General features: G+C 38.5%; 1 protein-coding gene and 1 pseudogene across 1 annotated transcript in view; both read left to right on the top strand.

Moving 5' to 3' along the window:
• Nucleotides 1-21,158, top strand: part of BTBD8 (BTB domain containing 8) — a 98,318-nt gene that overhangs the window by 26,305 nt on the left and 50,855 nt on the right. The window contains exon 4 of the mRNA XM_015144794.3: nucleotides 961-1,078. Within this exon, the coding sequence (XP_015000280.2) occupies nucleotides 961-1,078 (118 nt within the window). The remainder of the gene's footprint in view (nucleotides 1-960; nucleotides 1,079-21,158) is intronic.
• Nucleotides 18,341-19,705, top strand: LOC106999689 (cAMP-dependent protein kinase type I-alpha regulatory subunit pseudogene; annotated as a pseudogene).

Below are 21,158 nucleotides of genomic sequence, written 5' to 3'. Positions count from 1 at the left end.
TAAAATTAGCTGAGTATGGTGGCGTATACCTGTAGTCCCAGCTACTTGTGAGGCTAGGGTGGGAGGATTGAATTGCTTGAGCCCAGGATTTTGAAGCTATAGTAAGCTATGTTCATGCCACTGCACTCCAGCCTGAGTGACAGAGCAAGACTCTGTCTCTAAAAAATAAAATAAAAATTTTAAAAGATAATCCAATATTGTTGTTAGCCTGATAACACAGGTCATAGTAACCTAGAGACCCACAAGAAGAAACATAGAGATTAGAAATTTTTCTAAATTCTAATTAAGAAGTAATTAATTCTAATTAAAAATTAGAAAAAGATGTTCATGAAGAGGCTTCATTTTTGGTGTATAATTCTCTGATAATACTACCTATATTTAAATATGTATATTTAAAAGTATACAGTCATGTGCTGCATAATGACATTTTGGTCAACAATGGACCACATATATGACAAAGGTTTTATAAGATTATGATACTGGATTTTTACTGTACCTTTTCTATGCTTACATACACAACTACTTATCATTGTGTTACAGTTGCCAACACTATTCATTGCAGTAACATGCGGTGCAGGTTTATAGCCTAGGAGCAGTGGGCTATACCATATGGCCTATGTGTGTAATAGGCTATATCGTCTAGGTTTGTGTAAATACACTCTGTGATGTTCACACAGGAATGAAATCAGCTAACAACATATTTCTCAGAACTGTCATTAAGGGATGCATGACTGTTATTAAGCAATGCATGACTCTATCTATATTTACATGTAAGTAGAAATATATTTCAAAGGAGAAAGTCTAGATGATTTAACCTTTTTGTTTTATTTTTAATTTACTACTTACATATTCCAACTAATTGAGATAATTATGTGGGAAACCTCTTGATAATAATAGAAAACAATTTTTGGATGTTTGTAATATTAAACTATTTTTTAGTCTTGTTTTTCTTTTTTAAAGATAATTATGACTTGGAGCCTGCATCTGAATTAGGAGAAGATTTATTGAAGCTTTATGTGAAACCTTGTTGCCCAGATATTGATATTTTTGTTGATGGAAAACGTTTTAAAGCTCACAGGTAAATAGACATGACTAATTTGCTGTCTTGGTTGTGACTGTAGAGTGTGGAAGGGCAGCTGTCTCTTTCCAGCACGGTGGTTTTCAAGCTTTGATTTTCACACAGGCCACAGGGGTTCCATGAAGGCCAAAGGGGTTCCACTGTGATTCCTCAGGGGGGAGTCGAACAGGGGAAGAGGTTGACCATCAGGCAAGGTTTTCTGCCGGTTTTCACACATGCACACGTGGGCCCACCCAGACATGTGCATGTATATGTTTCTGCCAGAGCAGATCTCATCTATGTTTGGGCATGAACCTAAGATTTTATTAGAAGAAAATGTTCTGCTGCCTAAAATAGATTTGAAAGCCACTGTCACAGAAAATGTAGTTAAATGCAGTTTTTAATTTTATAGGCATTATAGTATTGAGAAGTATTATTTCTACATGAATGACATGTATTTTCTCTGAATGCATTTTGGCTCAGATTCCGTGTTTCAAAATAGATGATGCTCATGAATAGCATTGATTAGGAGGTTTAATATTTCAATGTACTTTTTAAAAACCATTGTTCTGCTTCAGAATTGGGTTGCTTAAACATTCCAGGCATTTAGATTTCAAATTAAAGCCGGTTGCCTGTTTTAGTCAGGCTCTTTGATTGCAAGTAACTAAAATCTGCTTAAAAGCAGAAAAAAATTTAATAAGAAATACATATTATCTTTTGGAACTCAAGGGAAAGAAGTACAGCTGGGTCTCACTATAGACTAGAATCTGAACCAGAAAACTTAGGAACCCAGACAGTTCTTCCTCCTTCTCTTTGTGTTTCAAATAGAATGTTGATAAGAAGTTATTCTGGTGCTTCTGAAGAGGAAGAACCAGAGTATTTGCAGTGGCAAGTGGTGATCTTCTAGGTTCAGGGGTGCCAGCCCTTAATGAAATTAGCAGTGGGTTTAGGTTACTGTAATCCAGCAAGCCAAATAGTGGTAATATTTGTACTCTTAGAAATCACACTGGTTTTGCCAGTTGACAGCAATACAACCCAAGGATTGCTAGTCTGAACTAGACTATTTACTATTCAAAATTTAACTTTTCTCTATGGGAATATGTACTTTGTAAATATACATATACGCATTTTTCTAATTCTTGTGAAATCTGCATTAAATATTGCAAAATTCAGAATATAATCTAGATTGATCATTATATTTTCCATCTCATGGGTATATTTCCTAAATCATGGTGTGGGTGTGGTTGTGTGTCTCTCCATCTTGTTTTCATTTTTTTTTCTGACCAACACAATTTTATTTTAAAAATTAATTTTATTTTGTGTCCAGGTTTTTCATGAGACCGTGTGGGCATCCTACCAAAGTTACAGAGCCCTAAAGCTATTGCCGTCATACAGGGAAGGCAGGACCCTGTGACCATTTGCAATATGTCCTCAAACAGTGCCTATATTTGGCCTCTCCCTGTGTACTGCCTGACAATGAACTAACAGGACTGTGTTTTAGGAGCTGGACCTAGAATAGTAGGTTTGTATTCCAGGACAGCTCTTGCTCAATTTCTGGTTTATTTTGTTCACCTAGCAATAAAAAAAAAAATTCACATTAACTAGAAAGACAATAAGTTTTCCTACTTTTTTCTTGCCCGTATGTAAGTTAGAATAGCAAATTCTAAATTATAAGGTTACCTTCCTAGTCCAGACTCAAACATCTTTCTGTTTATAGTACATACTAATTTTATTATGCAGTTTAAGGAATATTGTGTCAGTAGTTCAGAGAATACATATTCATCTAAAGCCCAACATTGGAACTTTCTCAGTTACTTGTTCTAGATGATCATTGTCAGCATTCTTCTAGTGGTGTGGCTAAAAATCCTTTTGTAATATGGCTGCTTTAATTTTTTAATTATACATACTTATATATTAAAAGATCAATACAAGTACTTACAAAGGACCAGGATTTATGACTGGAATTTTATTCAGTTTAGGTATCAACATTTTTAAAACCTTAGTTTGCTAGTTTAATGTGCCCAAATTGTTATGGTCTTCTATTAAGCTAATCTTTCTCTCATGGTCAAGTTACTTCCTCGGTAACAGTTCTTCCAAGGTAGTCTCTCCAGCTGCTCTGTCCATTCTTTACCATGATCCTCAGCCCAATTCCTGGAACACTTTGTATGCTGAAAGACAGTCTGATGCCAGTCACTTGCTTGTGGTGGCACAACTAAGCCAAAGAAATCATTTGTAACAGAGTGGTTAAGAGTGTGTAGACTCTAGGGACAATCTGCATGGGTTTTAATTTCATGTCCACCATTATTAGCTGTGTGAATTTGGGTAAGTCATTTAACCATTCATTCTGCGTTTCAGCATCCTTATCAGAGATGGGGGTTATAACAGTCTCCATCTCATAATGTGATTGTGAGAATTAAATTACAGTTGTTACTGAGCACTCAATGGGCTTACTACCTGATTAGCCTTCATGGATTCCATTAGTTAGTTATGTTACTACTTTTCTGAATATTGTATCCTGGGATACTACTGCACATTACCCCTTGTTGTGGACCTCTGTAACATTATCTTCCTGCCCCAGATGCTCTCAATTACCATATGAATACCATCTGGATATTGTACATTTCTTTCTGCTTGTATTTATTCCTGTCACCTTCAGTCTACTTCTAAGTATCTGCCTGAGTCACTGCATTGCTGACTTCCCTTTTTTTTTTTTTTTTTTTTTTTAAGATAGAGTCTTGCTCTGTTGCCCAGGCTGGAGTGCAGTGGCGTGATCTCTGGTCACTGCAAGCTCCACCTCCTGGGTTTACACCATTCTCCTGCCTCAGCCTCCCAAGTACCTGGGACTACAGGCGCCCACCACCACGCCCGGCTAATTTTTTGTATTTTTTGGTAGAGACGGGGTTTCACTGTGTTTGCCAGGATGGTCTTGATTTCCTGACCTTGTGATCTGCCTGCCTCGGCCCCCAAAGTGCTGGCATTACAGGCGTAAGCCACCGCACCTGGCTGCTGACTTCCCATTTTGTAGTGTAATTTATTATTTTAATGTTTTATGAAAGAAGTTTAATGTTACATTTTTAAGATAATTTGTTGCACTTCTGTGTTCCGTAATTAAAATTCTCTTATGCTGCCTCATTGAAAAAGAGCAGTCATTCTTTTTTTTTTTTTCCCTAAGACAAAGTTTTGCTCTTTTGCCCAGGCTGGAGTGCAGTGGCGTAATCTCGGCTCACTGCAACCTCCGCCCCCTGGGTTCAAGCGATTCTCATGTCTCACCCTCCCAAGTAGCTGGGATTACAGGCACACGCCACCAACCTTGGCTAATTTTTGTATTTTTTAGTAGAGACAGGATTTCACCATGTTGGCCAGGCTGGTCTCAAACTCCTGACCTCAAGTGATCCACCCGCCTTAGCCTCCCAAAGTGCTAGTATTATATGTGTGAGCCACTGTGCCTGGCCCCGTCATTTCTAACTTTAGCTTTGTGACGCTCAAAATCTGGTATATCTTCCAGAATACCTTTCTTATCAGTGCCTGATAATATACCATTAGACATTCATTCATTTGGTAAGATGTCAAATCTTCCTTTAATATCTCTCTGAATATTTAGTAAATTGGCACTGTGTCCTAAGATCATTGTTCTGTATGTCCTTGAAAAAGCTAAAAGTTTTTTCAGAAGTGGTATGATTTAGTCATTAAGAAGTTGGTCTTTTTGTATTTAGATTATGATTCCACCACTTATTTTGAAAATTCCACCACTTATTAATTGTTGGGAAGTTACTTAATCTCTCCAAGTTTCAATATCTTTATCTGTAAAAGAAATAGTAGTAGAAATTATAGCATGGGATAGCTGTGAAGATTGAATCATATAATGCACATGAAGCACTTAGCAGAGTACCTGGCACATTGTAAGCTTTCAAAAGTAAATGTTAGTTGCTATAAGTATGTAATAGATATCTGTAAGACTGGCACATATGTTGCCTGTTCTAGCTTGCCTTATATCAGGGGGCAAACTGTGGCCTAAATGTGGTTAAGTGGCCTGTTTTTGTATGAGGCAACAAAAAAGCAGAGACAAGTAATGCCACAGGGACCTGCAAGTCTAAAATGCCTTTCAAGAGTCACTTGGGTTTGTTCCCAAACCTGCTTATGCCATTTGAATTTATTTTTTTGATGACAATGAATATAAGTCAGTGATACATAAAATGTGAAAGAGAAAAGTTATTGTTCCAGTGAAAACTCGGGTGAGTGCTTTGGGAGGATTAAATAAGGATTAAATAAGGGAAAGGCACTTTAAAAATTGCTGTTGTGGCCAGGTGCAGTGGCTCACACCTGTTATCCCAGCACTCTAGGAGGCTGAGATGAGAGGAACACTTGAACCAGGGAGTTTGAGACCAGCCTAAGCAACAAAGCAAAACCCCATCTCTACAAAAAAATTTAGCTGGGCATGGTGGTGTGCACCATGTAGTCTCTGCTAATTGGGTGGCTGAGGTGGGAAGATCATTTGAGCCTAGGGGTTTGAGGTTGCAATGAGCCAGTGAGTGCCACTGCATTCCAGCTTTGGGAACAGAACAAGACCCTGTCTCAAAAAAAATTAAAATCAAACTAGATATCATAGTGTATATGTGTATTGTTTTTGTGAGAATGACGCTTATATCAGTGAACCCATGTTAAAAAAAAAAAAAAGATGGGTCTTATGATAAAAGATGTGTGAATTAAATGCATATTTCTTCTTAAGTTAGATAGAATAAAATTATAGTATACAGAAATAGCTTTTTAAATTCCTCATTTTTTCAATTAACTAAACGACTATTACTCCAAATTGTGTTGGATAATAGGGTATCCACGGCACTTAACTTCAGAAAAGTCCAGTCCTATGAAAGCTGTAGTCAATGGATGTCACAAAATTCTCAAGAGATGGTTAACTTTGCTTTCACAAAGTTATGTTCTCTGAAGTATTTGCTAAGAAGTGACATGGACAATAGTGATTACTCCAAAAATTTAGATTCGTGACTCTGGATTTAACTCTTACTCAGTTATGTGGAATTAAAGCAAATAAATAAATAAATACATTCTTGGAGTAAGAATACTTCCTTCTCTAGAGCTTCTCTGCATAATCCAGGCCATTATTCTGCCTGGAGTAGTGAATGTAGTTCAGCTAACATTGGGAAGTATTGAATAGCAGTGTACTAAAGCAGCAGCAAGGTGGAAATTAGGGCATCTTGATAGAGCCAGAAGCAGCGTTAACAGTTGAAATTAAACTTAATCAAAAGGAGAAAATAGTTTTTGGCATGATGGAAAATAAAAAATTTGGCAAAGATTTTTAATACACCATACCATCTACAGCATTATTTTTTAACCTGAGGCATCTGTCCTAATTAAGTAGGAATGTTTTCTAAGTTTCTGTTTTAAGGTCAGGGTAATTGTTTAAGCCTCAGATGCTCCTAATTTTACTAAAATGGAAATGGCTGACATGCTGTGTTCAAGTCTTCTGAGGAGTAGACACAAAGATGGGATTAGACTTTCAATAAATGTATTAGGCTAAATGCATGTGAGAGAACATAGAAAGCCAGAGAAAACAGAGCTGCTAGACTGCAATGCTGATTTGACTCTAAGTGAAGGAGAAAGAGAAGGAAGTTAGATAGAAGCATCTTAGACTGCAGTGGAGTCCTAAGAAAAGTTGGGCAAGGCCGTTAAAGTTCCCATGCCAAAGGCACCCATCAGAGAAGCACCTGTTTTCTAGGGCTAGCCCTGCCTTATCCTTGCTGGGCTCAGTCATTGTCGGGAAATAGCTTCTGAGAAGATGGCCTTGTGACCCAGGTGGAATAAATTTCAGAGTGCTGTAGCTGAAGCTGTCGGTCATTACGCAGTCAAAGATTAGAGGGGTAGGCCCGGCGCACGGTGACTCACACCTGTAATCGCAGCACTTTGGGAGGCGGATCACGAGGTGGGTGGATCACGAGGTCCGAGATCGAGACCATCCTGGCTAACTTGGTGAAACCCCGTCTCTACCAAAAATACAAAAAATTAACCGGGCATGGTGACATGCCTGTAGTCCCAGTTGCTCGGGAGGCTAAGGCAGGAGAATCACTTGAATCCAGGAGACAGAGGTTGCAGTGACTTGAGATTGTGCCACTGCACTCCAGCCTGGATGACAGAGTGAGACTCTGTCTCAAAACAAAACAAAAAAAGATTAGAGGGGTATATTCTCATGACTACCACACATATAAATCATCACATGCTATATATATATTTATATTTCTTTACCACTAGGCATAGTCAGATGAAGTAAGAAATAATTGTTAAAAAAACATTTATTGTTTGCTAGGTATTATGGTGCTGAGATTGGGATTCATAAAGAAATGAATGAAGTACTGAGGATTAAATGGGTTATATATCAATATTCAACAGTGTGATAGAAAAGATTGCCATGGAAAAAAGGCCTGACAGATATCCAATAAACTGCTAAAAGTGGTTTTTTCTAGATCATGGAATTGAAGTAAACAAGGAAGCAGGGTGAGAACTTAAAATTTTCACTTTATCCAATTCTATATTGAAGTTTATTACAAACATATTGTTTTTATAATTTAAAAAAGTTTTTAAAATCTGGCTTTCCATTTTTAAGGAAAGAATTACAGACTAAAAATTTTTTATCGGCAGCACATATAATTTTTTTTTTTTTTTTTTTTTTTTTTTTGAGAGGGAGTCTTGCTCTGTCACCCGGGCTGGAGTGCAGTGGCCAAATCTCAGCTCACTGCAAGCTCCGCCTCCCAGGTTTACGCCATTCTCCTGCCTCAGCCTCCCGAGTAGCTGGGACTACAGGCGCCCGCCACCTCGCCTGGCTAGTTTTTTGTATTTTTTAGTAGAGACGGGGTTTCACTGTGTTAGCCAGGATGGTCTCGATCTCCTGACCTCGTGATCCGCCCATCTTGGCCTCCCAAAGTGCTGGGATTACAGGCTTGAGCCACCGCGCCCGGCCAGAATTTTTTTTTTTTAATCTGTTCAAATAGGCTCAACCATACTCTGAGGTCACTATCTTTGTCCTCTTTTATTGAAAAATAAAAACTATATAGCCGACTTAGTGCATTAAGTATTCATTTGATTGTCAGGGTCCCTGAGATCCCTCCTTCTTCAGGGGGTCTGGTGTACAAACTGTGAGGAGGGGAGATTCTCAGTGTGGTGGGGGACTGAGTGTGGTAGGGACTCCCCAGCAACTGAACGCTTCTCTCTTCGTCTCATGCTCTTACTGGGGCTGGTGGTCCGGAGGCTCTTACTCTTTGGAGGCCATGTGGACCATGAGGTGCACCACCCTGTTGCTGTAGCCAAATTCATTGTCATGCCTGGAAATGAGCTTGATAAAGTGGTCATTGAGGACAATGCCAGCCCCAGCACTGAAGGTGGAAGAGTGGGTGTCACTGTTAAAGTTGGAGGAGACAATCTGGTGCTCATTGTAGCCCCAGATGCCCTTGAGGGCCCCCTCTGATGTTGCTTTACCACCTTGACGTCATCATATTTAGCTGGTTTCTCAAGAAAGCAGGCCAGGTTCATAACTAACGTGGTGGTGGGGACATGGAAGGCCACGCCAGTGAGCTTCCTGTTCGACTTGGGGATGGCCTCGCCCACAGCCTTGGCAGCACCAGTAGATCTCTACTGGTGCAGGGATGATGTTCTGGAGAGCCCCATAGCCATCACACCACAGTTTCCCAGAGGGGCCATCCACAGTCTTCTGGATGTCAGTGATGGCATGGACTGTGATCCTGATTCCTCCCATGATGCCAGAGTTGTTATGGATGACCTTGACCAGGGAGCTAAGCAGTTGGTGGTACAGGAGACGTTGCTGATGATCTTGAGGTTTTTATACTTCTCATGGTTCATGCCCATCACAAACATGGGGGCATCGGCAGAAGGGACAAAGACGATAACCCTTTTGGCTCCACCCTCTAAGTGAGCCCCAGCCTTCTCCATGATAGTGAAGATGCCAGTGGGCTCCATAACATAATCAGCACCAGCATCATCCTGTTTGATTTTGGTGGGATCTCACTCCTGGAAGATGGTGATGGGGTTTCCATTGATGACAAGCTTCCTGTTTTCAGCCTTGATGATGCCATGGAACTTGCCATGGGTGGAATCATACTAGAACATGTAGACCATGTAGTTGAAGTCAATGAAGGGGTCGTTGATGGTAACAGTATCTACTTTGCTAGAGTTAAAAGCAGCCCTGATTACCAGGCACCCTGATGTCTCAGGGACATGGCTGGTGCTGCCCAAGAACGGAAGAAGGAGAGGGCAAGGTTCTGTCACTTTTTCTCTTCCTTTTGCTTACTTTAGGTTTAATTTATGCTGCTGTTTGTACTTTCTTAAGGTGGAATTCGAGATCATTAATATGAAACCTTTTTCCTTTTCTACAATAAGCATTTAAAAGCTAAACATTTCCTTCTAAGCACTGTTTAGCTGCAGCCTGCAAATTTTGATATATTGTATTTTCACTCAAATAAATGTATTTTCTAATTTTTCTTTTGATTTCTTCTTTACCCATGGGTTGTCTAGAAGTATGTTTAATTTCCAACTCTTTGGGAATTTTCCAGATAATTCTCCATTATTGATTTCTAGTTTAATTCCATTGCGGTCATAGAACATATTTTATATTATTTTAGTTTTGTTTAAATTTATTGAGACTTGTTCGATGGCCCAGAATATCGTCTGTGTTAGTGAATGTTCCACATGTAGTTAAAAAGAGTATGTGTTCTGTTGTCCTGTGGTGGAGTGTTGTATAAATGAAAATTGGTTGATAGTGTTGCTCAAGTTTTATGTTTCCTTAGCTGAACTTTTGTCTATCTATCCTGTTAATTAGAAGTCTCTAAGTATCATTATAAATTTGTTTCTCTTCTTAGTTCTGTCAGTTTTTGCTTCATGTATTTTGAAGCTCTATGATTTGGTACATACACATCTGGGATTGTTATTTCTTCATAATGAATTGAATCCTTTTTATTTTGAAATACTGCTTTTTACCCCAGGTAATGTCACTTGTTATGAAGTTTACTTTGGTTAATATCACCACTCGAGCTTTCTTATGATTAGTGTTTATATTGTATTCTTTTTATATCCTTTTACTTCTAAACTTTGTCTTTATATTTAAAATGGATTTTAAATTAATTTCTTGTAGATAGCAAATAGTTGTATCTTGCTTTTGTTATCCAGTCTCATAATCTCCTTTTAATTGGAGTAGACATTAATAGTATTTGACTATTTATAATAATGTAGTTATTAACATGTTTGAGTACAATAAGTCTACCATTGTACTTTTTTTTTTTGGATCCCTCTCTGTTGCCCAGGCTGAGTGCAGTGATATGGTCATAGCTTCTGTAACGTTGAACTCCTGGGCTCAAGTGATTCCCTGGCCTCAGCCTCCTGAGTAGTTGGGACTACAGGCACTTGCCATCATACTCAGCTAATTTAAAAATTTTTTTGTAGATGTGGGTTCTCGCATTATTGCTCAGGCTGGTCTTGAACTCCTGGCCTCAGGGAATCCTTTTGCCCCAGCCTCCCAAATTGCTGGGATTACAGGTGTGAGCCACCATACTCAGCCCTAAAATGCTTTGTCTGCTAACTCCATCTTCTGTGTCATTTCTGGGTCTGATAATATTGACTGATTTTTTCCCCCTTTTAATGTTCACAATTTACTGCTTCTTCACATTACCTAGTACGTTTTTGATCAAATGCCAGACATTATAAATATTATGTTTTTGAATGTTTGAATTTTATTGTTTTTCTTGAAAAAGATTATTGAAGTTTTTTTTAGCAGGCATTTAAGTTATTGTGGATCAACTTCACGTTTATAAAGCTTCTTTTTGAATTTTGTTAGGGTGCGTCTAGAATAGCCTTTGCTCTAAATGTTGTAAAGCCTTTCTACTGAGGCTTCTGGGATCTTTCCTTAGTGCCCCAAGTATTCAATTCTGGCCGGAAGGAACTTGAATATCTGTCAGCCATATAGCTCCCTGGCTTTTATTCTTTGCCTGGCTTTGTGTAGTTTTACCTTATGCACGCTCAAATTATATTCAGACAAAAGCTCAAGGGAGGGAGTATCTACTCTGATTTCTGGAGTTCTTCATGACTCCCTCTTCTATATTACTGCACACCACAAATTTCAGCTGACTCAGCTTCTTGGGGCTCCTATATCTGTCTCCTCAACTCAGCCACAAGGCTCTGCTCATTTGTCCTTCCTGTGCCTTGACTAGAAACTGCTTCTAGGAAGAAAGCATTGTGATTGTAGAGCTTACTTCATTTGTTTTTCTTCTCTTGGGGATCAGAGTCCTGTACTGCCTTTTTTCATGGTCATATTTTGTTCAATTTTCTAATTATTAAATGGAAGGTAGGGAAGTCCTATACTTATGGGTAGAAGCAGAATCCTAATTTTTTCTTAGTTGGCCTTATTTTTTAGAACAGTTCCAGATTTACAGACAAGTTAAGAGAGTATGGTATTCTCATATACCCCCACACCTAGTTCCTCGTTATTAACATCTTATAGTACATTTGTTACAATTGAGTCAATATCAATACATTGTTATTAACTAAAGTATGTAGTATATTCAGATTTCCTTGGTTATTACCTAGTGTCCTTTTCTATTTGAGGAATCAATCCCCAATCTCACATTACACTTAGCTGTCATGTCTCCTTAGGCTCCTCTTGGCTGTAACAGTTTTTCAGACTTTCTTTTTTTTTTTTTTTTTTTTTTATGACATTCCAGTTTGAGGAGTACTGGTCAGGTATTTTATAGAAATGTCCCTTAAATGGAGTTTATCTTACGTTTTTCTCACAATTACATGGATTATGGGTTTGGGACAGGAAGACCACAAAGATAAAGGGCCATTTTCATTACATCATATTAAAGGTACATGTGATCAACATGACATCACTGTTTATGTTAACCTTGATGATGACCTTGTTTTCATCTGGTTTCTCCACTGTAAGTTACTCCTCTCGTCACCTCCCATTTCCAGACTGTGCTCTCTGGAAGGAAGTCACTGTGTGTGTCCCATATTTAAGTGATAGGAAGTAATGTTCTACCTCTTGAAGCGGGGGTATTATCCACATAAATTATTTGGAATTCTTCTGCACAAGAAACTTATCTCTTCTCCTCCACATATTAATTTATTCAATCACTTACATATATCGGTATAGACTCATAGATACTTATTTTGTACTTTGGCTTATAATTTGACTTATTTTTTAATTTGGCTTGTCTTTTTTTTTTGGCTCAATTTGTTACAACTTTAGCTGTGGGAGCTCTTTCAGGTAGCTCTTATGTCCCTTTTATTCCCTCAGTGTGTGTGTGTCTGTGTGTGTGTGTGTTGAGCATTTTCTTACTTTCTGGCACTAAAAGATATATCTGGTATAAAAGACAAATGATACACCTATCTACATAGGGCGCTTACCGTGAATAGAAGTTGCAGGACTGGAAGTTGCTTTGGGCGAGTCATTGAGTGAGTGGTGGGTGAATGTGAAGGCTCAGTTCATTACTGTACACTACTATAGACTTTATAAATACTAAGGATACACATGAAATTTATTTTAAAAAACTATCTTCAATAATTAAACTTGACTTATTGTAACTTTTCATTTTATAAACTTTATAATTTTTTGAAACTTTTTATTCTTTTGTAATCACACTTAGCTTAATCACAAACATGTATAGCTGTGCAAATTTTTTTCTTTTTTTCTTTTTTCTTTTTTCTTTTTTTTCTTTGAGACAGGGTCTTGCTCTGTCATCCAGGCTGGAGTACAGTGGCGTGATCATGGGTCACTGCAGCCTTGACCTCTCTAGCTCCAGTGATCCTCCCACCTCAGCCTCTTAAGTAACTGGGACCACAGGGGCATGCCACCACACCCATCTAATTTTTGTATTTTTTGTAGAGACAAGTTCTTCCTGCGTTGGCCAGGCTGATTTCACATGCCTGGGCTCAAATAGTCCTCCTGCCTCAACCTCCCAAAGTGCTAGGATTGCAGGTGTGAGCCACCACATCTGGCTTTTTTACTTTGTATCCTTATTCTATAAGCTCTTTTCTTTTCTTTTTGAGATGGAGTCTCGCTCTACTGCCTAGGCTGGAGTGCAATGGCACTATCTTGGCTCGCTGCAACCTCCACCTCCTGGGTTCAAGCAATTCGCCTGCCTCAGCCTCCCGAGTAGCTGGGATTGCAGGCATGCACCATGACGCCTGGCTAATTTTTTTGTATTTTAGTGGAGATGGGGTTTCACCATCTCTAACTCGAACTCCTGATCTCAAGTGATCCACTCGCTTCAGCCTCCCCAAGTGCTAGGATTACAGGCGTGAGGCACTGCACCTGGCCTATTAGCTTTTTTCTGTTTAAAAAATATTTTTAAGTTTTTAAACTTTTGTTAAAAATTGAGACAGAAGCAAACACATTAGCCTAGGCCTACACAGAGTCAGGATCATCAGTATCAATCCCTTCTGCCTCCACATCATGTCCCACTGGAAGGTCTTCAGGGGCAGTAACACACATGGAGCTGTTATCTCCTGACATGCCTTCTTCTGGAATACCTCCTGAAAGACCTGCCTGAGGTTATTTCACAGTTAACTTTTTTTTTTATATGTAAGTAGGAGTACTCTAAAGTAACAATATAAAATGTAGTACAATAAAATAATAAGCCAGTAACATAGTTGTTTATTATCAAGTATGTACTGTACATAATTGTATATGCTAGACTTTTACACAGCTGGCAGCGCAGTAGGTTTATTTATACCAGCACCTCCACAAACATGTGAGTAATGCTTTGCACTTGACCTTCTGTCAGCTATGATATCCCTAGGTGGCAGGAATTTTTCAGCTTCATTGTAATCTTATGGGACCATCTTCATATGTGTGTGGTCTTTTTGACCCAAACATTGTTATGTAGCACATGACTAAATTTTGGAATCACTTTGTCAGTATTTACAAAATAGCTTTCTGAGATTTTGATTGAAATTGTCTAAAAATTTTTTTCTTTTTTTTTTTTTTTTGAGACAAGAGTCTCACTCTGTTGTCTAGGCTGGAGTGCATGGCACGATCTCAGCTCACTCCTATCTGTACCTCCCAGGTTCAAGTGATTCTTACGCCTCAGCCTCCCAAGTAGCTGGGATTACAGACATGCACCACCAGGCATGGCTAATGTTTGTATTTTTAGTAGAGACAGGGTTTTGCCACGTTGGCCAGGCTGGTCTCGAACTCCTGGCCTCATGTGATCTGCTTGCCTCAGCCTCCCCTAGAGTGCTGGGATTACAGGTATGAGCCACTGCACCTGGCCAAAATTGCCTAAATTTTTAAAATCCTAAATTGGTGTTGAATTTTGTCAAATGCTCTCCTGCATCGATTTTGCTGATCACATGATTTTTCTCCATTCTTTTTTAATGTACTAAATTATATTGCTTAACTTTGGAATGAAAAAATAATCTTACATTCCTGAAATAATTTCAGTTTGGTTGTGATGTTTTATTCTATTCGTGCTGAATTCAGTTTACTAATATTTTGTTTAGGAATTTTGCATCTATGTTCATGAGACAGATTGGCCTGTAATTTTCCTTTTTTGTAATGTCCTTGTCAGGTTTAGGCCTCAAAGTTATGTTGACTTTATAAAATGAACTGTGAAGTATTTCCTCTTTTTTATGCTTTAGTTTGAGTAATATTGATTTTTTTATATCTTCCTTAAATATTTATTAGAATTCACCAGGGAAGTTATCTTGGCCTGTTATTTTCTTTCTTAAGTAAATTTTGTTTTCATTCTTTTTTATAGTGAAGTATATTGAGTTAGAATGCATACACAAACAAATGCACACGACTTAAAGTCCAGTTCAATGAATTTTGACTAATGTATAAACCTGTTTTACTTCCACTATAAGCAAAATACAGTGAATTTTGTATTTTGTAAAAAAAGTTCCCTTGTGCCCATTTACCTTCAGTACCTATCCCTACCCCAACCACAAGCAACAAATGATTTTCACGTGCTTATTTGCCATCTGTATGCCTCTTTGGTTAGTTTTCTGTTTATATCTTTTGCCCATTTTTTTTTATTTTTTATTTTTTATTTTTTTGAGACAGAGTCTTGCTATGTTACCCAGGCTGGTCTTGAGTTCCTGGGCTTAAGGGATCCTCCCGCCTCAGCCTCCCAAGTAGTTGGGACTACACACGCACAGTACTACTCTTGGTTTGCCTACTTTTAAATCAGGTTGTTTGTTTTCTTATTATTATGTTCTCTATACTGTAGGATATTCTTCCTTTCCTAGAATTTCATGTAAATGGACTCAGATATACTGTTGTGTCTGGCCTCTTTTGTTCAGTGTAATGTTTTTGAGCTTCATCCTTGCATATTACATGTGTCAGTGATTCATTCTATTTTTATTGCTGCGTAATATTGGATTGTATAGCTATACCACAATATGTTTATTTATTCTCCTGTTGATGGAATATTGGTTGTTTCCAGTATTTAGCTATTATTATTATTTTTTATTTATTTATTTATTTTGAGACGGAGTCTTGCTCTGTCGCCAGGCTGGAGTGCAGTGATGCAATCTCGGCTCACTGCAGCCTCCGCCTCCCAGGTTCAATCAATTCTCCTGCCTCACCCTCCTGAGTAGCTGGGACTACAGGCTTGTGCCACCATGCCCAGCTAATTTTTGTATTTTTAGTAGAGATGGGATTTCACCATGTTGGCCAGGATGGTCTTGATCTCTTGACCTCATGATCTGCCTGCCTTGGCCTCCCAAAGTGCTGGGATTACAGGCATGAGCCACCATGCCTGGCCTTTTTTTTTTTCTTTTTTTTTTTCTTTTTAGACAGAGTCTCACTCTGTAGCCCAGGCTAGAGTGCAGTGGCACTATCTCGGCTCACTACAAACCTGTGCCCCTCAGGTTCAAGAGATTCTTGTGCCTCAGCCTCCTGAGTAGCTGGGGTTACAGGCGTGTGCCACCATGTCCACCTAATTTTTGTATTTGTAGTAGACACTGGGTTTTGCCATGTTGGCCAGGCTGGTCTTGAACTCCCGACCTCGAGTGATCTACCTGCCTTGGCCTCCCAAAATATTGGGATTACAAGCGTGAGCCACCACACCCGGCCAGGGATGTCATTTTTTATAACTAGCCATAAACTTTAGCTTTGAAGTAAAACTATTTCTAGCAAGTGATTTTTACCTGATATTTTTTGTTGTTCTTGCCCATATTTTAGTTGGGTTGTGTTATTATAGTTCTCTATGTATTCTAGATTTAAGTTTTTGTATATGGTGTGAGGCAAGTGTCAAGTTTAATTTTTTTCCTACAAACATCCAGTTGTTCCAGTACCTTTTGATGATAAGACTGTCTTTTCCCCCATTGAATTATCTTAATACCTTCATGAAAAGCAATTGGCCATATATATGTGGATCTATTTTTGGACTCTCAATTCTGTTCCAGTGATTTATATGTCCACCCTTACGTCAATACCATGTTATTTTGATTATTGCTACTTTATAGTAAGTGAAGCATGTTGCCTGAAATCATGTCTTCCACCTTTATTCTTCTGTTGATGTTTGCTTTGGCAATTAGGGGTCCTTTGCATTTTCATATACATTTTAGAATCAGCTTATCTATTGCTACTAAAAATGCTTGATTGGGATTGTGTTAAATCTAGAAACTAATTTAGGAAGAATGGACATATTAACAGTTTCAAGTTTCAGACCCATGAGCATATTTTAACTCTCCATTAGGTCTTTTAAAATTTATCACAGCAGTGTTTCATGGTTTTTAGTGTAGAGATCTTAACACGTTTTTGTTACATTTGTTGCTATGTATTTGACCTTTTTGATACTAGTGTAAATGGAAATTTTTTCTTTTATGTTCTAGTTATTCATTATTACACTAAATCATCTTTGGGTTGACTACTAAACATTCTGTTGAAAATTTGTAGAAATAATTTGACACTCAAGGTGATATTTTAATGCAGACAGGATTTCCTTTTGCTTTTGTCTGGCTCGCAGACTAGATGCTGATCACTTTGTTTCAGTCAGGGACCGAGATAATTCAAAACTGGCTTTCAAGGCTAATACGGGCTTGTCTATTTCCTGTTCACTCTTCTGTTTAGAATGTGGCCCTTCGGGATCCAACTGAAATCCTGGGTTATCTACTAAAACCCCTCCTCTTTGATGGGCCCCAAGTTCCAATTTGTGTGAAGATTGCCAGAAGCTATACTCAGCTTATCAGCCTTCCAGCTGTTGCTTTTGCTTTCAGATTTGGCAATTGCCTCAGTGGAAAAAGTTACCTCAAATACTTGGGTCGCTTCTTTTGTCTTCTCTCTCAAAACTTGTGTAACTTTTCTAATCACTGTGGCAGTATTCTGATGCCTTCAAAGCATGCTTTCCTTTTTTTGCTTCTTTTCTTAAATATATATATTTTGTCCATCTTTCCTAAGCTGCTTTCAGCAGGAGGGTTGATCTGAGATAACCTGGGAAGCCATTCCAGAAGTGTCTTTCTCTTCCTGTCCTCCACCTTTCACTGGAATATAATATTGTTTTCTGTATCTCATTTAATGCTGTACTCCCAGCACTTAGAATAGTGTGGAGCACAGAGTAGAATATCTTTTGGATTAAAGATGAGGCTAGCCAAGAGTTTGAGGCTGCAGTGGCTATGATTGTGCTACTGCACTCCAGCCTGGGTGAAAGAGCGAGAGACCCTGTCTCTAGTAAAAGAAAAAGAAAGAATGAGGGTGAGTGCAGTGATTTAACACCTGTAATCTCAGCACTCTGAGAGGCTGGGACAGGAGGGTCACTGGAGCCCAGGTGTTTGAGACCAACTAAAGCAACATAGTAAGACTCTGTCTCTCTCTCTATTTTTTTTAATTTCTTTTTAAAGAATGAATTCATTAGCATTTTATTTGAGAAGATAGAATGGTAATTCAAAAGAAAGTATCTTTCTTGTCATTTTTTCAAAACTAAGATATATCCTTTCTTAAACATAATTATGGTGAGTTTGAACTCAGGACCTTTAGGATTGTAAGCTCTTTGTTTTATAATTTAAAAATATTTTAAATTTAGAGTTGGTCCTATTTTTTATTTTTATTTTCTTTCTTTCCTAAGATATTGTAGAATCTATTTTTTATTTTAAAAATGTTTAATTGACAAACAGTAATTGTAATCTCTTATTGATATTTCCTTAAAATTTAAAGTAACATCTTTGGTCTTTGTTTCTCCATTTGTAAATGATTTATTCCTCTTAGTCATGGACATAGTTTCCATTGTTGTTAATTAAAGAAACTTTGAGAGGCATTGAGGGAGGTTGGAGGGAGAGTAGGGTGGACAGAGGAGCAGAGGAGAGAAGAGGGAAGCTCATTGAAAGCCACGTGGAGAAGGAGTGAAGAGGAGAAGAAAGAATAGAGGGGACCTGAGACACCCAGAGAGGGACAGAGAACCATGGCGTCTGGTGACACTGCTGCCAGAGAGGAGGAGCATAGCCTTTGAGAATGTGAGCTCTGCCTCCAGAAGCACAACATTCAGGTACTGCTCAAAGATTCTATTATGCAGTTGTGCACTGCTCAACCCCGGGGACCAGTGGCATTCCTCAAGGAACACTTTGAGAGGTTGGAGAAGGAGGAGACAAAACAAATTCACAATATGCAGGAAGCAGGCACTTGTACAGAATTAAGGAGAATGAAATCTCTCCTCCTCCATCCAACCCAGTGGTTAAAGATCAGAGGTGACAAGGTACCGTCAGCACTGAATTCTTCATGGAGGAAGATGCCACATTATATGTTAGAAAGATTATACCAAAAGATTATAAGATTATACCAAAAGCCATTATAAGGCAATGTCTTTAACTAAAGCCATTGAAAAGAATGTGCTGATTTCACATCTTGATGATAATGAGAGAAGTGATATTTTTGATGCCATGTTTCCAGTCTCCTTTATCACTGGAGAGACAGTGATTCTGCAAGGTGATGAAGGGGATAACTTCTGTGTGATTGATCAAGGAGAGAGGGATGTCTGTGTCAATGATGAATGAGCAACCAGTATTGAGGAAGGAGGGAGCTTTGGAGAATTTGTTTTGATTTATGGAACACCTAGAGTAGCCACTGTCAAAGCAAAGGCAAATGTGAAATGGTAGTGTATCAACCGAGACAGCTATGGAAGAATCTGTATGGGAAGCACACTGAGAAAGTGGAAGATGTATGAGGAATTCTTTAGTAAAGTGTCTATTTTAGAGTCTCTGGATAAGAGGGAGCATCTTATGGTAGCCGATACATGGGAACCAGTCAAGTTTGAAGACTGGCAGAAGATTGTGGTGCAGGGAGAACCAGGGGATGAGAGGTGAGTTCCTTATTATTCTAGAGGGGCCAGCTGCTATGCTGCAATGTTGGTCAGAAAATGAAGAGTTTGTTGAAGTGGGAAGATCGGAGCCTTCTGATTATTTTGGTGAACTTGCATTACTGATGAATCATCCTCCTGCTGCCACAGTGGTTGTACATGGCCCCTTGAAGTACATTAAGCTGGACCAGCCTAGATCTGAATGTGCTCTTGGCTCATGCTCAGACCTCCTCAAACGAAACATCTAGTAGTACAACAGTTTTGTGTCACTGTCTGAAATCTGCCTCCTGGGCCTCCCTTTTTTCCTCTCCCCAATCCATACTTCACTCATGCAGACCACTTTATTTTCGCTATTTACAGTGCCAGATGGACACTAGCATCACAGCTTCTTGTCTGTTTGTATATTACAAGTTGCTCTTACTGTACCATTTTTAATTTGGAGTAGTAATTAAATGCTCGTACACAATTAAATAGAGTTTTGTGGAGTCTTTGCTGTTACTGCTTCACTTTGGGCAATGTTAGTATTCAACCTCTGAGCAGTGAGTGCCATGCTTTTGGGTGAGGGCAGATTGCAGCATCAGTTGAATTACCATAGAGTAATGATGGAACAGTGTAACATTTTTTTTTTTTTTAACTGACATAACTTTCCAGTTTTAAGCATATTTAGACTGTGGACATATATGCTGTATTTCTTTATAGAATAAATGATTTATCATTAAACTTTAAGGATTAGGAAAAATGGATACAGAAAAATCTTAATATAGTAGAAATACATCTGCCTGTAATTAAACTAGTTTAAGGGTGGAAAAATGCCCATTTTTCCACTCTTAAATTATCAGTGGGTATGATCAGTTTAGTTTCTTTTTTTAACCAGAATTTTTGTTTGCCAAGCTAATTTGCCTGGTCTTGTTTATATCTTGTTATTAATGTTTTCCCTCCAATTCTGAAATATTTTTAGATGTATCTATCTATACCTGTCTTTTAAGTTTGGAACCAAATCATAGACTGCAAATATTGGGTTATGATTTAACTACGTCTGCCTCTGCTCACAAATTCTGATTAGACCTTTATCCAGCTAGTGCCAAGTATTGATCAGATGCTGAATTGAGGATCAGAATTTGAGATCTACACTCCTGGTTGTTAATTTAGAGCTTTTGGTTAATGTACATCCTTCAGTTGACTCTAGTATAATCTCCTATGCTTATCAAGCTGATTCCAGGAGATTGAATTTGCTACAACTAGATTCAGTTGGAACAAAAGTCATAACAGAAATGGAGGTGATATTGCTAAAGGGAGAGGTATCAAGCTGACAAAGTTCAGTGTCTGGAATTTTTCCCCACTAAATTCAGTGGGATATGAGATTTTGGAATTTTTTTTCTTTCTTTCTTTTTTTTTTTTTTTTTTTTGAGACAGAGTCTTGCTCTGTCACCCAGGCTGGAGTGCAGTGGCGTGATCTCTGCTCACTGCAACCTCGGCCTCCCGGGTTCAAGTGATTCTCCCGAGTAGCTGAGACTACAGGCACAGCCACCACGCCCAGCTAATTTTTGTATTTTTAATAGAGATGGGCTTTTACCATGTTGGCCAGGCTAATCATGAACTGCTGACTTCAAGTGATCCACCTGCCATGGCCTCCCAAAGTGTTGGGATTACAGGTGTGAGCCACCGTGCCCGACTGAAGCTTTTTACTTTAGCATTTGTTCCTTCCTTTTTATTTCAACTAGAATTTCTGGTGGGATGGGGGTAGGGTATGGTATGTTTGTGTTTTTCAAATTGGTATAAAAGGCCATTCTGCT

The sequence above is a fragment of the Macaca mulatta genome, chromosome 1 (genome assembly GCF_049350105.2).
Source record: "Macaca mulatta isolate MMU2019108-1 chromosome 1, T2T-MMU8v2.0, whole genome shotgun sequence".
Classification (NCBI taxonomy): Eukaryota; Metazoa; Chordata; class Mammalia; order Primates; family Cercopithecidae; genus Macaca; species Macaca mulatta.
This window is presented reverse-complemented; position numbering and strand designations above follow the sequence as displayed.